Below are 17,821 nucleotides of genomic sequence, written 5' to 3'. Positions count from 1 at the left end.
TAGTAAGAGCCTTCAGTATATCTTCAAGCAGAAGGAGTTGAATTTGCGTTAGAGGCGGTGGTTAGAGTTATTGAAAGATTATGATGTTGACATTTTGTACTATCCAGGGAAGGCAAATGTAGTGCCCGATGCTCTTAGCTGCAAATCTATGGGTAGCCTATCTTATTTGCGGCCAAAAAAAGTGGAAGTTAGCTTATGAGCTTCACCAGTTGGCCAACATAGGAGTTCGATTATTGGACTCGGGCAATGCAGGAGTTACTATGCAGGATTCAGCAACCTCATCATTAATAGTCGAGGCTAAAGTGTGTCAGTATGAAGACCGCATGCTAGTCCATTATAGAGATACAACTCCTCAGAAGGAGAAGTCTCCATTTGAGATTACTGGACATTGAGTCCTCAGATATCGAGGCAGATTGTGTTTTCCAGATGTTTCGAGGCTGCGCCAACAGATTATGGGAGAAGCTCACCATTCTCGTTATTCTATTCATCCAGGGACAATGAAAATGTATCATGATATAAAGGAAGTTAAGTGGTGGGACAGGATGAAGAAATATATAGCTGAGTCTGTAGCTCAGTGCCCTAATTGTCCATAGGTTAAGGTTGAGCACCAGAAGCCCGGTGGGATGCCACAGAGTATAGAGATTCTAACTTGGAAATAGGAGGCCATCAGTACGGATTTTATTATAGGCTTACCTCATCCTCAGCATAAGTTTGACTCGATATAGGTGATTGTCGATTGGCTTACAAAGTTAGCACATTATCTACCTGTCAGGACAACTTATTCCACTGAGGATTGTACGAAGTTATATATTAAGGAGATATTGCGACTTCATGGTGTTCCAGTGTCTATTATTTCAGAAAGAGGTGCACAGTTTACAGCTAACTTATGGAGATCTTTCCAGAAAGGATTGGGAACACAAGTCAGTCATAGTATAACATTACATCCCCAGACAGGCAGACAGGCTGAGTGTACAATTCAGACATTTAACGATATGTTATGGGCATGTGTGATAGATATTTGTGGTAGTTGGGATCATCTCCCGCTTAGTGAGTTTTCGTATAATAAAAGTTACCACTCCAGCATTCAGAAGGCTTCGTTTGAAGCCTTACATGGACGAATATACAGATCACCTATCGGATGGTTCGTGGGTGGGAAATCTAAGCTAATCGGACCAGATTTGATGCAATAGATAGTTGATAAGGTTAAGCTTATTCAGGAAAGGCTATTTGCAGCCTAGAGTCTCCAGAAATCTTATGTAGATAATCGAATGGGTATTCCTGAAGGTATCATCAATGAAGGTTGTTATGTGATTCGGAAAGAAGAGAAAGCTTAACCCTATATAAATTGGACCGTACAGGATTATGCGAAGAGTGGGCCAGGTAACCTATGAGTTAGATCTCCCTTCAGACTTAGAGTCGATACGTCCGATTTTCCATGTGCCTATGCTTCACAAGTGTATTAGAGATCCATCCAGGGTTGTACCTGTTGATGATGTACTGATTACAGAGCCGCTATCATATGAGGAAGTCCTTATTGCCATCTTGTATCGACAGGTTCATAGGTCGAGAACCAGCATCGGTAAGGTACTTTGGAGAAACAAGAATGTTGAGGAGATGACTTGGGAAGGTGAGGAAGATATGAAGTCTAGACATCCTCATTTATTTCCAGCTTCAGAGCAGATACAGACTACAGCACCATCATCTTCTGGTATGTATTATATATCAGGTACTCCTATTGGTCATGTGGGACCATTGTTGTTGTTGATTGTTGTGTCCCTGTGTAGCATTGTACGGTTTGGTTTGCTATGTGGCAGGTTGGTAGTGGTATAGTTATAGAGGAGACTCTACTGAAATTTCTATAAAATTCCTGAGAGCTTAACATTCGAGGAAAAATGAAAGATATTACACCTCGTAGTTTTATACGTTGAGATTCGTCGCATGTTAGTTACATAGGTCTTGGACACCGGGGCTGTCTCCGAGGTTTTACGAGGTTGGACATGATGATCTTATGTATATAAGGGTTTAAGTTCATGTTTGGTAAGTTAAGGAAGGATTACAGAATAAGTGAATTGAAGAAATACTTTTCAGCAAGTTTTGTTCTGAAATTATTTTATACGGACCGTATTTTTGGGATACGGACAGTAGCTTGAAATATTGGCCGTATTTAAGGATTAGAAAATTTAGCAGAGAATACAGAATTTTAGGTGGTAAAATACGGACCATTATACGGTCCGTGTAAAATTATACGACAAGTAGATTGGCTGTATACTTTTATACGGCCAGTATCTACGGACTGTATCTTTATGGTGGTGGATTTCGTTGATTTTATATATTATAATGTCCCCTCATTTTTAAGTCATTTTAACTCAACCCTAAGTTCATGTAAGCTCTAGAAACCTCTTCCATCATATTCAATCACTCCCCCAAACAAAAATCAAAGATTAAAGTGAGAATTAAGTGCCTAGGGTTTTCAATGTCTTATTGAAGTTTGTCTCTTCTTCTTGAAGAATCTTTGAAGGATACTTCAAGGTGAAGTGATCTTGGAATTGGAGTGTTCTTGAGTTCTTGAGGTAAGATTTCATCTTATTTCCATGTTTATGAGTTTATGTGATAGTTATGCTAAGGTTTGAGAGAAAGAATTGAAGGAAAGGTTCAAACATGAACTTGATGTTATTTTGAGTTGTAATCTAACTTGACCAATGATTGTTTGTGTGTTTTGAGAAAAATATTGTTATAGGGATAATAGTTAATGTTGAGGTTGTTATACTTGGTGTATATGGAAGAAGGAAGTGTTGTATACAAGCGTATATCAGGTTGCTCAATTGTATATGTTTAAATGTTGTGGATATGAATTTAAAGAAGATCATATGAGGTTGTTTTGTTAATTATTGGTTGTAAACTTTTGGTGATGATTAAGAAATAAGGGAAATGCTGCCCGTTTCACTTTAGAATCGAGTTACCATTGATATATGCGATATACTAGCGCCATCTAATTTGTATATGTATTCCTATGTTAAAGGATTGGCACTCTAGTTGAGATAAGCTCATTTTTGGATTACTTGTATGACTTGAGGTATTTTAAGGGTACTTTTCCTTCTTTTGGCATGATTCTTATAAATGGAACGTAAATGTAACGCTATTCCATAATGACTTTATTCTTAGTAGCTAGGGAAGTCACATGTTGATTCATGATCTAGAATGTTATTCTCAATAAGTTCTTCTTCAGATTCAGCATGATTCATAGAGTCACTTGTTGACGAAAATGCTACCTCATAATGATGTTCGGAGGTGTAACGACCTTAAGTCACTTCGACAGATTCAGGATGTACTCTTATCATGTTTATGCATTGCATTTCATTCATGTATATATGTACAGACCTATGACCCCTCAGGAGTTATATACACGTATATTAAGTATTATATATATGTATGGGGTATGAGGAAGGTGTCGGCGTTATATACGCGCTACCACCTGATCAGCTGGTCAGATGATAATGATGATGATGCCTACAGAGGCCAATATGCTATGATGGGATTCCTATAGAGGCTTGATAGGTGTTATATACGCATATATATATGTATGACCCTTATGCATGCAAGCACAGTATCTATGTATATCATTGGCCTACAGAGGCAGTTCAGACATACAGGTTGTATTCATTTTAACATATGTTCTCTTATGTCTCTTTCATGTTACTTTCATGCCTTACATACTTGGTACTTTATTGGTACTGACGTCCCTTTCCCGGGGGCGCTGCGTTTCATGCCCGCAGGTTCAGGTAGACAGGTTGACGATTCGCCATTGTAGGCTGCCGTTCAGCTGTTATTGGAGCACTCCTCTTTTTCCAGAGTTGCGGAATAGTCTTGGTACAATATTCTTTCGTGTACATATAGGTATGGCGGGGCCTTTTCCCGACCTTTTTATATCGGACATTCCAGTAGAGGCTTGTAGGTAATCACGGTATAGTTAGACTTCATATGGCCCTTTGGCCTATATTTTTGCTATATAGTATTGCACGTTGGTCTTGTGGCTTGCATAGTTTTTGTCCGGTTTAGTTGTATAGTGTAGCTTCTTGGGCACATTCTTTTTTCAATATATCTCTTATATGATTTAATAGATTTTCATTTGGTGACCCCCAGGTCCATTCTTATTTATGATCATGATAGAAAAACATGTTTAGCGGTGCTCGGCAGGTAGGGCCTGGGTGCCAGCTATGGCCCTCCAGTTTGGGTAGTGACACATATATAAAGAAAAAGAGACTGAAATATAATCATGCTCACAATCAAGTATCAATCAACACATTCCAAAATAATATCATAAGTCCAGAAATATCAACAACCGGATCATAGCCTATGGTGAAGCATCTAACACAAGTCTACCAAGTTTCCCACAATTCCTTAAGTAATCACATCCACAAGTATGATACACGAATTTGATCAGTAAGTCCAAATGAGATGACAATGATGAATTCATATGCAATGCAATGATACACACACTCTCTGGGCAGAATACCTCCACGCCTCGATAGTATGACCGATGGGGTACCTGTGAAGTCCATGTACCTCCTGCAGCGCACAGTCCGATCCTCTATATATATCTGTGTGTGTGTGTGTGTGTTGCTGAACGTGCAACCCAGTTCAAAATAGGTTTAATATATGTTGTGGCGCGCAACCCGATCCAATATATGTATAAAATATGTTGCGGCGTGCAACCCGATCCAAATGTATGAGTATGAATGCATGAATGATATCAATACAAAGAGAATCTATCAATATCAACGGTGCCACACATGGACACATATCATAAGAATCTATCAATATCAACGGTGCCACACATAGACACATATCACAAGAATCTATGACTATCAACGGTGCCACACATGGACACATATCACGACAATCTATCAATATCAAGTTTAGTATCACAAACGTGGAAACGAGCCAGTAGATCACAACAAGGCATCAAGCCATAGTCAAACAACAGTGTCAACCTAAGTAATCCATCCTAACTTCATACCCGAAGGCGTAACATGCTTTATCCAATAATCACTAACTCTATATATGCTTCGCTAACCGAAGTCTAACTAAAAGGTAAGCCGTAACTGTTACATCTTGGAAATTTCGAGTCATTTGAATTATGAGTAGACCTACGCAAGCCTAAAGTGGACATGAAGTCCTTATAGGGTTAAAGAGAGTAATTGATAACTTTAAGCGCATACCTTAAGGTTTTGGACTCATGTGAATAAGTGGAATTAAGTTCGTCGAAGGAAGTGAAATGTGAGCCATGTTTTGGGGAAGATTATGCATTGATTGAGCTATACCTTGTTTAGTAATATCTTGAGGGGGAGCCATAGGGCCCCTTAGAGGATTAATGAAGCGTTACACAAGTTCCAAGAAGGTCCTATAAGGAGTGGAAGTCAAACGAATAGAAGGGAGCAGCTTATCGAAAATGGGCAGTTTGACAGACCATTTGATGGAGCGTATAGTGTTTGATGGCCCGTCAAATGGTGGAGCCACCACCGTAAAACTGTGACAATGAGTCCTATTTGGTTGGCATATTTGCTGGTCCATTTGACGGACCGCAGGAAGTTTGACGGTCCGTCAAAGTGGACGTCAAAATGCCTGATGGGATTTTAAGTGACGCTTTATATATTTTGTTTTACCTCATTTGGGATCATTATTTCCCCAAGTCAGATCCTACAGCTCTTCAAAACCCTCTCTCCAAGTTCGTACACTAATCCATGCTAAACCCAAGAGGATTAAGAGATTCAAGTGCTAAAAATCTTACTAGGGTTTATGAAACTCAAGACTTCCTTTGGTGTTGATGTTGGAGACTTCACTTTAGTGGAGTAAGTTGATCCAAGGCTTTTTCTTGTGTGATTAAGGTAAGTTTTTACATCTTTTGCATATGGTTAAGGTTGTTTAATTATTGTGCCATTTGGTTGAAGGAAGAAAAATAAAAAGAGAGTTCATGTATGAATTTGAGGATAGTATGAGCTATAAGTTAACTTGAATTATAATTCTTGGCATGTATGAGTATAATCTTGTTGTTGGTGGTACTAATGATGTTGAGTAATTGTTTTATGTAAGTATATATGGTGTTGCGTTGTAGTTATTATTATGGGTTTATTATGAAAAGGAGTTTTGGGGATTGAATGGAGCCTAACTTGAATGAAGTCTCTCAATTATGGTATTGTAATAATGTCATTGTTGATTAGGAGTTGTTTTGGAATTGGGTAGAAGTAGATGAAATAGCGGAAATACTGCCCAATTTTCGCTAGCTGACGAATTATACTAGTTTTGCAGTTAAGAGTGTCTTTGAGACCTAACCTTGGTATGAACCCTCTTGAATGTAGATTTCTCGGGCTTTGGAGGAGATCGTTAAGTAGTTAAGAAGACATAAAGGTATGTAAGGCTAACCCTTTTTTCTTAAGGAATGATTCCACTGTTGTGTACCTATACACGAAACTCATAATGTCTTCCATGATGACTCCATTCCTAGAAGGGCTAAAGATCATAGTTCTTGATACTCTCATGATATCATTGATCCCATCTTATGATAGTTGATCCCCTAATGAAAGATATAGCGATAATGATGATGATGATGTTGCTTTTACTTATGTAACCCTATATGCATATATATAAAGCTATGTGATGCACGGAGCCTATATGGCCGTGTACGATATCAATTGCGCGCACACCACTGATCAGCAGGGTACGGATAACACCAAGCCTTGTTATGGCCGGATACGGATAACACCGAACCTTCATGGTCGGGTATGGTATTACTATATATATGTGTGTATTTATGGAAGGTCTTCTTTAGAATAAGGATAAGTAAATATGATGAACGTCTCAAGTGGTATAAATGGCTCTTCTATCTCATGTTATCCTTCATATTTTTATCGTTTATTACTTATGCCTTACATACTCAGTACATTGTTCTTACTGACGTCCTTTTGTTTGTGGACGCTGCGTTCATGGCCGCAGGTGGACAGGGAGACAGACTCGACCCTTAGGCTCCTTCATCAGAGATTGTTTAGAGGAGCTCCATTTGATTCGGAGATGCAGCCATTGGTACTATTCTTTTGTGTAGTTACCTGGGCATAGAGGGACCCTTTCCCGTCTTTCTTGTGTCACATACTCTTTCTAGAGGCTAGTAGACAGTTGTGTATAGCTATATGTCTCCCAGCCTTGTCGGCTCATATTTTGTATATCATTTTGAGAGCATTGTTGGCTTATTTATATATATGTGGGCATAGTTGATGATGTTGATATAAAAGTGCCTTAGTCCGATAAGATTTGTATTATTGATGTATAGGAATTACGAGTTAGCCATGCGACTCACCTAGTTATGATTATGAAGGTATGATGAGAGGTGCTTGGTAAGCTAGTTCCGGGTGCCCGTCATGGCCCTCCGGTTGGGTCGTGACAGCAACCTACCTTGTAGCCGAGGAGGAGCCACAAACAATCACACCTTTTCCATGCCCTTTTTTAGCGCCTCCAAATACTCAAAGTCTATTCATAATCGAGTTTTAGATTAGGAATAAGGAAGAACAACACCTATATTGCTATACTTATCTTTCGAATCAAATTCAACTACAAAGAAAGGGGGAAATGGGTCGACAAGGGTAAAACGGATATTTCAAAAGTGAAATATGCAATTCAACATTCTATGAGTTGAATTCTACTAATCAATTGCTAAAATAACATAAGAATTGGTCAATTTCGTTATTCAAGTGAAAACCCCCAATTAGGGTATAAACCCTAACATTCCAACTTTCAATCTCATCCACAAAAATGGATGATTCAAGCCTATTAGCTATGAAATCATCAAATTCTATGATTAGACTAGTCAAATACACCAACAATTTCCATTTAAAAAGACTAGATATCATTTCATGAAATAATCGACAAAACTCATCTTTCCTCTTAGATTCTAAAGGATTTCTAGCGTGGATTCAAGCTTAGGTAGGATAAGGTGATGAAATCTAGGTTAAGAGACTTACCACAAGAGAAAATCAGCCAAGAACTCTTCAATTCGCCCTAAAAATACTTTTGAAGTAATAAATGAAGCGATAGAGAGTGAAGGGTTTTAACCTAGAATTTATTAGATTCTGGAACACGTCACCTCGCTGCAACGGTCACGCGTCCGCTACAGCGGGCTCATGCCAGAGAGACCAGTTCCCACTGTTATACATCCACCATAGCAGATTCTTGTCCACTATGGCACTCATCTAACTTTCCTCTACTGTGCTGTAGTGGACCAATACCTCGCTATGGTCCGCTATGGCAGATCTGGCGTTGCTATAGTGGACACCAAACACCAGAATTTTTTGGTTTTTCACAAACACAATCCCAAAATCTGAAAATCTCCCAAGACCTCCTAGATACAAACTAGACATGTATTCACACATAAAATCATGCTACAGACTCACTCGCGGTCTCAGTATTCCTAACGGAGGTTTGTTTGACCGGGTCAACACCCAATGGCCAAATACTAACTTTCCAACCAATAACCCGAAATTCTCCCAAGTGCCTTGGCAACTTAACGAACACCCAACTAAGTCAAAAACGACCCTCCAGGCCTCTTAAGATTGACGAAATTCTGAAAACGATCCGTTTACAAAAGGTCAACTATTAGTCAAACGTTTTTCACTTTAAGGATCAATTTCCAAATGTTATAACACCCTTCATGGGTGAAATCTTCAGAAGAACCTACTCACCCTCCATAAACTATAAATCCCAAATCTTTCGGTTCGGTCCGTAGTCATCTTTCCCCGACTCTCAGCTGCTACAAGGTTTTCCTAAATAAGCTTCACCTTGTCCAAAGACTCTTTAAGAAAATATGTACCCCAAAGTCGAACCTCAAAAACATCAAACCACCCGATAGGAGAATGACACCTCCTACCATATAAAGCCTCAAACGACGCCATATGAATACTCTAATAGTAGCTATTGTTGTACGCGAACTCTACCAAGTGTAGGAACTGGTCCTAATGACCACCAAAGTCAATAACATATGCTCTCAACATATCATTGAACATCTGGATAGTCCGCTCGGATTGACTATCAGTCTGTGGATGATATGCGGTGCTAAGGTCTAACTGAGTACCTAACTCTTCATGCAACATCCTTCAAAACATGGAGGTAAATTGAGTACCTCAGTTAGAAATGATGGAAATAGGAACCTTGTGAAATTGCACTATCTCTCAGGTATAAATCCTGGTCATATTATTTGCATATAAGTAATCTGAACTGGGATAAAATGATCAGTCTTAGTCAACCGATCAACAATAATCCAAACTGAATCGAACTTGCCTAGGGTCTTCAGAAGAGCCACAACAAAATGCATGGCAATACGCTCCCATTTCAACTCGGGAATGGGCATCCTCTGAAGTACCCCTCCAGTAGTGCCGCCTCAAATCACGATACATCTTAGTAGCCCTTAGATGTAAAGAATTCCTGGAGCTAAGAGCCTCCACCAATATCAGTAGACTCAGAACACCCACATAAGGAATGTATACGCGTACCTTGATCCTCAGAATCCCATCATCATCAAGCATGACCTTCTTCGCCTCACCCTTTAAAACCTTATCACGAATCTTACATAACATAGCATCCTCAAACTGCTGAGCCCGAATCTGCTCCAAGAGAGACGACTCGCCTAAACACACGCTAAAACTCCGCCCGGATCTGAAGTATCAAGCCGCACAAGACTGTTAGCCAGAGTATGAACCTCTATGGCTAAAGGATGCTCAGAAGCAACCAAACGAGCTAAACTACCCATACTCACTGCCTTGCGACTCAAGGCATCAGTACCAAATTAGCTTTACCCATATGGTGAAGTATAGTGATGTCATGATTCTTCAGAAGCTCCATCTATCTACGCTCTCTAGAATTGAGATCCCTCTGACAGAGCACGTGCTGAAGGCTGTGATGATCGGTATACACCTAACAATGGACCCCATATATATAATGCCTCCAAATATTCAATGCGAACACTACCACATCCAACTCCAAATCATGAGTAGGGTAGTTCTTCTCATGGATCTTCAATTGCCTAGAAGCATAGGCAATGACTTTGCCCGCTTGCATAAACACAACACCCAAACCAACACGGGACGCATCATAACAGACTGAGAAATCCTTACCCTCCAGGGGTAATGCCAAAAATTAGAGTTGCAGTTAACAGAGTCTTGAGCTTTTGAAAGCTCTCTTCACAAGCATCGGACTACTGGAAAAGAACCTCTTTCTGAGACAATCTGGTCAGGTGAGAAGCATTAGAAGCAAACCCTTTCATGAATCAACAGTAGTAACTAGCCACACCCACGAAGCTACATATCCAAGTCACAGTAGTGGGCCTCACCATATTTCTCACAACCTCAATCTTCTTGGGATCAACCATGATCCTATCCTTTGACACCACGTGGCCCAAGAATTCCATGGGATCGAGCTAGAATTCATATTTCAAAAACTTGGCATAAAGCTCTTTCTCTCTCAATAACCCAAGGACAATCCTCAAATGACACTCATTGTGTTACACCCCTCGTGTTCGTAGTGGTAGAACCTATGGGTTCCTAGTCAGGTATGCCTTTGGAATAGAGACCCGAGCTCGATTTTGGAGGTAGAAAATGTCTTACCCCGTGTACAAGTGTACCAGCAGATATTCCTGACAATTTATAGAGTCAAAATTTGAACGAATCGAATCGACGTCATCCGAACTGAACCAGAAAAACCTACAGGACACCAGTCATCGTCGATGGGTCGTCGACATGTTCGACGGACCGTAGATGTGCGGCGTCGATGGGATCCCGTAGCCATGAATCTGCAAGCGCAGGACGACGGGCAAGTCGACGGACCGTCGACACGTTGATGGGCTGTCGACCCGCTCGTCGAACCGGACTGCTTTAGCCTTTTTGGCTTCCAAGTATAAATAGGTGGTTCACGACCTTATTTGATATTTTCCTCCTTCAAAAATTCAAAAAACCCTAATTTATTCTCTCCCAATAATTTCCATCATATTAGTGGAGATTTGACAAGACCCGGACCCCGTAAACCTGAGATGGTGAAGAAGAAGGTTGCTTCTAGGGTTTCTTCAAGTTGTGGAGTTTAGGAAGTTCAAGTTGAAGTGATTCTTGGGATTCTTGACCCCTCAAGGTATGTAAATGATTTCTACCCTTATATTTAAGTTGGTTATCAAGAGTTTAATGATGTTAAGTGAAGAGAAGGTAATTGTGGAAGTGTTAAGTTGATGAAGGGCAATGTAGTGATATAGGGTTGTTTTAGGAAACGGGTTTACAAATATTTTGATATATATATTTTTGTGTTGTCATTATTAATGTGAGTATTGTAGTTGATATGGGATCGAATGAGAAGTTGGAGAGTTGTAAACTTACAAGGAAATTATTGTCTATATTTCGTTGAGCTTTATGCGCATTAGAGGATGGCTAGTAAGCGAAGTAAATACCCTAATTACGTCCTATGTTATCTTAATTGTAGACTTGCAAGTACCAGAGGTAGAAGTTGGGTGATTGTGTATACTTCAAGGTATGATAAGACTAACCTTTCCTTCTTTTGGCATGATCCTATGATATGATCCAACAAGCGAGTAAGTGAGATTACATATTACTCTACTCTTAGAAGTATTAGGAGTACCTCAGTCTTTGATATTCATGTACCCCATTTATGAGAAATCCTTCGGTTCATGGGTCCAGTCTTATGTAGCCTGACCTGTGTATATAGTTTATTCATGCATTACATTTATTATATACTATTTATGTGAAATCCTTCTGTTCATGGGTCCAGTTTTATGTAGCCATACCTGTGTATACAGTTTATTCATGCATTACATTTATTATATACCATTTATGAGAAATCCTTCTGTTCATGGGTCCAGTCTTATGTAGCCAGACCTGTGTATACAGTTTATTCATGCATTACATTTATTAGATAATATGTATATTGACCCGTGACTAGAAGGCGTTATATACGCACACATATCAGGCGTTATACACTCAAATATTAGACATATGCAAAGTATGAGAAGAGATGCAGGCGTTATATACGCATTACTACAATGATGATGATATTGATTATGGCCACAGAAGAGCCAATATGATATGACGAGATGCCTAGAGGCTTACAGGCATTACATAAGCACATATATCAGGCGTTATATACGCACTCATATAGATGCACAGTCATCATTGATAGGTATGAGAATTCATTTTATGTGCCCACAGAGGCATTATCAGTTACGCAGATTTATGCAGGTTTAGGTAGATACTAGTTCATACAAGTACATGCAGTCAGTCATTTCGATTTATGAGTTCGGATTTTATCCATGATTCTCATGTATATTTATGTATATGTTGTTCTTATGCCTTACATACTCAGTACACTATCCGTACTGACTCCCCGTTGCTCGGGGGGCTGCGTTCATGCCCGCAGGTACAAGGAGATAGACAGGTGGTCCAGCTCAGTAGGACCTCTAGATCTAGCAGTGGTCGGTACACTCTATTCTATCTGGAGCTACAGCCAGTTTTAGTATGCCCCTTTTGAGATGTGTATGCATATGGGTATGACGGGGCCCTGTCCCGTCGTTTCTACAGCTTTCATTCCAGTAGAGGTCTGTAGACAGTTGTATGTAGTTGTCAGATGATGTCGCCTTATCGGCTTCTATTCTTTTGTGTACAGTATATGTAGCGGCCTAGCTAGCTTGCACTGTTATTTCGTATGTTGTGTATATATATGCAGATTGTACAAAGTTTTGATATTTCCCTTATATGAGATTAGTTTATGCCATTTATGGGCCTTTGATGCTCAGTATGTCTCAGGTAAGTATTTAGGGGAGTTTGGTCGCTCGAGGTCAGACTCTCGTCACGGTTCATCGGTTTGGGTCATCACAAAAGTGGTATCAGAGTAGTTTCATCCTAGGGTTGTCTACAGACTATGTCTAGTAGAGTCTTGTTTATGGGCGTGTTGTGCACCACACTTATAAATAGGAGGCTACAGGACATTTAGGATGAAGTCATTCTTTCTCTCCTAGATTGTGCGATAGAGCCATGTGTTAGGCGTTCACTTTCTGATGAATTATTATTATTTCAGCGATGCCCCCCAAGAAAGCTACAACTGCCCAGAAGGGCAAGAAAGCCACAGTAAGGCCACTAGCCGAACTCGACAGGCGACGATAGCCTAGGATGAGATTCAGAGTGAGGGACCGTCTGAGACATCGCATACACCGCCTCAAGCACCAGCCTAAGTTCCTCAGCCAGATGCAAAGGGCCAGAATGTGCGGGATGTTGTATTGTTGTTGAACAAATTAGTAGTCGCCCAGGCTTAGTGGCAGGGAGTTGGTGTTGACCAGGCAGATGGAACTGGTAGTTTGAGGTTTAAGACCTTTCTTGGATTAGGTCCTACAGAGTTTTCCATGGTAAAGCAGAATATGGACCTCAGGACTTCATTGATAGTGTACAGAGGACTTTGAGGGTTATGCATGCGGATGAGATCGAGCCTGTAGAGTTGGCTTCGTATAGGCTGCGTGATATTGCAGTACAGTGGTATCATACTTGGGAGTTATCTAGGGGAGAGAATGCCCCTCCAGCTGTGTGGCGAGAGTTCTCAGATGCCTTTATCCGCCATTATTTTCCTTCTGAGGTCAGGTGAGCCCAAGCAGATAGATTCCTAGTATTGAGCAGGGCAGTATGAGTGTCCAGGAGTATTGCATGTATTTTGATTCTATGGCAAGATATGCTTCAGCCATGGTGGCTGAGATGGAGGATAGAGTTCATCGTTTTGTGGCTGGTCTAGGGCCATATTTTATGGATGCATGTACGACTGTCGCATTACAGCCAGGCATGGACATCTCCCGTATATAGGCATATGCACAGAATTTGAAGGATCGCAAAAGCTAGAGAAGGATAGATCGTGATCGTGACTGGGGCCATGGTAAGAAGTCCAGATTTTTTGATATTGGGGGTGAGTTTAGAGGACGACAGAGACAGCAGCATCCCCGATATCCTTTCCATTCAGCAGGGAGTGCATCTCCGCGATTTACAGGTCTGAGATTTGACCGGTCTCCTTACTCTGAAGCAGGTCAGAGTTCTAGAGCATCAGGCTCTCAGTACAGATTGGAGTCAGACCAGATGAGACCCCGTTTGCCGCTATGTGCCCAGTGTGGCCAGTTACACACCGGTCAGTGTTGACTGGGATTAGATGGTTGTTATGCTTGTGGCCAGCTAGGCCACATGGTGAGGGAGTGCCCAATGTGGATTGGTACAGGTATGGTTCAGCTTACAGGGTCTGTGGCTGGCTCTTCTTCGGTAGTGCACCCGTCAAGGCAAGTTTTTTCAGACGCCAACAGGGCGAGGTAGAGGGAGGAGTGCAGCATCCAGCTCAAGTGATCCTCAGTACCGTGTGCATTCATTGGCTGGTAGACAGGACCGCGACACGTCTCCTGATGTTGTTACTGGTATATTATCGATTTCCTCCTATGATGTTTATGCACTGATTGCTCCAGGTTCCACTTTATCATATGTTACACCATTTGCTGTTGGCAAGTTTGGGGTGGAGCCTGAGTTGATCAAACCTTTCGAGGTGTCTACGCCAGTCGGTGATCCGATTATAGCTAAGTGAGTATACCGGGACTATGTTGTTATAGTTTACGACCGACACACCATAGCAGATTTGATTGAGTTAGATATGATTGTTTTTGATGTTATTATGGGCATGGACTGGTTGGCTTCTTGTTATGCTAATGTTGACTGTAGAGCAAAGATGATTCGATTTTAGTTCCCAGGCGAACCCGTCTTAGAATGGAAGGGTCAATGCTGCTTCGCCTAGGGGTAGATTTATTTCCTACCTTAAGGCAGAGAAGATGATCAGAAAAGGGTTTACGATGTGCAAGCCGAGTCGCCGACTCTTCAGTCTGGTCCTGTGGTTAATAAGTTTCCGGAGGTGTTTCCAGATGAGCTTCCTGGAATTCCTCCAGAGAGGGAGATTGATTGTGCTATATTAACTTATAACCAGACACTCAGCCAGTAGCTATTCCTCCTTATAGGATGGCACCTGCGGAGTTGAAGGCACAGTTGAAAGATTTGCTCGAGAAGGGCTTTATTAGTCCTTGTACATCGCCGTGGGGATCCCTAATGTTATTTGTAAGAAATAAGGATGGTTCCTTGCGAATGTGTATCGATTATAGGCAATTGAATAAAGTGACTATAAAGAATAAATATCCACTCCTGAGGATCGATGATTTGTTTGATCAGTTGCAAGGCGCTAAATATTTCTCGAAGATAGACTTGAGATCAGGATATCACCAGGCCAGGGTCAAGGAAAAGGACATCCTGAAGATGACATTCTGAACTAGATATGGCCACTATGAGTTTCGTGTTATGTCGTTCGGGCTAACTAATGCCCCAGCTGTATTCATGGATTTGATGAATCGTGTATTCAGGCCCTTTCTAGATTTATTTGTGATTGTGTTCATTGATTATATTCTGGTTTATTCACCATCAGAGGCCGATAATGCAGAACATCTGCGGACCATGCTTGGAGTTCTTCGAGGTAAAGAGTGGTACGCTAAGTTTTCTAAGTGTGAGTTCTGGTTGAACTCTGTGGCTTTTCTGGGTCACATTATTTCAGAGAAAGGCGTTAGAGTGGATGCCCGGAAGATTGAGGCTATGAAGAATTGGCCAAGGCCCACGTCACCAACGGAGATACGTAGTTTCTTGGGCTTGGCAGGTTATTATAGAAGGTTTGTGGAAGGATTTTCCTCTCTTTCATCCCCATTGACCAAATTGACTCAGAAATCAGCTAAGTTCCAATGGACAGATGCTTGTGAGCAGAGCTTTCAGACGTTGAAGGATAAGCTAACTTCAGCACCAGTTTTGACTCTTCTAGAGGGAGCAGATGGCTATGTGGTATATTGTGATGCTTCTGGTGTTGGATTGGGTTGTGTATTGATGCAACATGGTATGGTTGTCTCTTATGCTTCTAGACAGTTGAAGAAACATGAGAAGAATTATCCAACCCATGATCTTGAGTTAGCGGCAGTGATTCATGCCTTGAAGATATGGAGGCACAACTTATACGGTGTCCATGTTGATATCTATGCTGATCATAAGAGTCTCCAATACATCTTTACGCAGAAGGATTTGAACTTGCGTCAGAGGTGATGGTTGGAGAGGTTAAAGGATTATGATGTGGATATTCTGTATCATCCCAGGATGGCTAATGTAGTAGTTGATGCCCTCAGTCGTAAATATATGGGTAGCTTGTCTCACGTATTGCCAGAGAGAAGAGAAATGGACCGTGAGGTTCATCAATTGGCTAGCCTCGGAGTTCGATTGCTAGATTCGGGTGATGTAGGAGTTACTGTTCAAGACACAGCGATATCATCCTTGGTAGTTGAGATAAAGGAACGTCAGTATAAGGATCATGTTCTAGTCCTTTACAGAGATACAACCCCTCAGAAAGAAAAGACACCCTTTGTGATCACAGGTGATTGAGTACTCAGACATCGAGGTAGATTGTGTTTCCCTAGTGTTGCAAGACTCCATCAGCAGATTATGGGAGAGGCACATTACTCCCGCTATTCTATTCATCCAGGGTCAACAAAGATGTACCATGATCTCAAGGAAGTTTATTGGTGGGATGGCATGAAGAGAGATGTAGCAGAATTTGTCGCTCAGTGTCCAAATTGTCAGCAGGTCAAAATAGAGAACCAGAAGCCTGGAGGTCTATTGCAGGCTATGGAGATTCTGACAGGGAAATGGGAGGAAATTAATATGGACTTCATTACAGGGTTGCCCCGTACTCAACGGAAGTGTGATTCGATATGGGTCATAGTTGATAGACTCACAAAGTCAGCTCATTTTCTGCCTGTCAAAACTACTTATGCAGCCGAGGATTATACAAGTCTTTATCTTACGGAGATTGTACGACTCCATGGTGTTCCTTCAGCCATTATTTCAGATATGGGAGCACAGTTCACCGCTAAATTTTGGAAGTCTTTTCAGCAAGGATTGGGAACTCAGGTGAGTCTTAGTAGTGTGTTTCACCCCAGACAGATGGACAGGCGGAGCGTACTATACAGATCCTTAAGGATATGCTTAGGGCTTGTGTACTTGACTTCCAAGGCCGTTGGGATGATCACTTGCCTCTTATTAGGAAGACAAAGTACCCGCATTTGTTCCCAGCAGTACGGGAGGTTTAGTCTAAGGCATTATCGCCCCCATGTATTATTTCATTTCAATTGTTGTGGTTGGTCGTGTGAGTCCATGGCATTGTTTGTTATAGTGTGTGGCCCTCTGTGGCATTATTTTGGGTTGCTGCATGTAGAGTGGAGTGGTATAAGTACAGGGGAAACTCAGCCGAAAATTTTATAACCCGGGATTATTCGAACATTCGAGGACGAATGTTCCTAAGGGGGAGAGAGTGTTATACCCCTCGTGTTCGTAGTGGTAGAACCTATGGTTTCCTTGTCGGGTATGCCCTTGGAATATAGACCCGAGCCCGAGTTTGGCGGTAGAAAATGTCTTACCCGTGTACAAGGGTACCAGCAGATATTCCTAACAATTTATAGAGTTAAAAGTTGAACGAATCGAATCAACGTCATCCGAACTGAACCAGAAAAATCTGCAAGACACCAGTCATCGTCCACGGGTCATCGACATGGTCGACGAACCATCGATGCGCGGCGTCGATGGGATCTCAAAGCCATGAATCTGTAGGCGCAGGTCGACGGGCAAGTCGACGGTCTGTCGACACGTCGACGGGCCGTCGACCCGCACGTCGAACCGGACTGCTGTAGCCTTTT

The 17,821-nt window shown here is 41.4% G+C and overlaps 1 protein-coding gene across 1 annotated transcript; it reads left to right on the top strand.

The window, feature by feature from the left end:
• Positions 1-1,362: 1,362 nt before the first annotated feature.
• LOC132644032 (uncharacterized) lies at positions 1,363-1,822 on the top strand. The gene is made up of 2 exons (XM_060360572.1): positions 1,363-1,708; positions 1,815-1,822. Exons 1-2 carry the CDS (start codon positions 1,363-1,365, stop codon positions 1,820-1,822), a joined length of 354 nt encoding a protein of 117 aa, XP_060216555.1.
• Positions 1,823-17,821: the final 15,999 nt, after the last annotated feature.

Source organism: Lycium barbarum, chromosome 6 (genome assembly GCF_019175385.1).
Source record: "Lycium barbarum isolate Lr01 chromosome 6, ASM1917538v2, whole genome shotgun sequence".
NCBI lineage: Eukaryota > Viridiplantae > Streptophyta > Magnoliopsida > Solanales > Solanaceae > Lycium > Lycium barbarum.
Note: the sequence above shows the minus strand (reverse complement) of the source record. Positions and strands in the feature narration are given on the sequence as shown.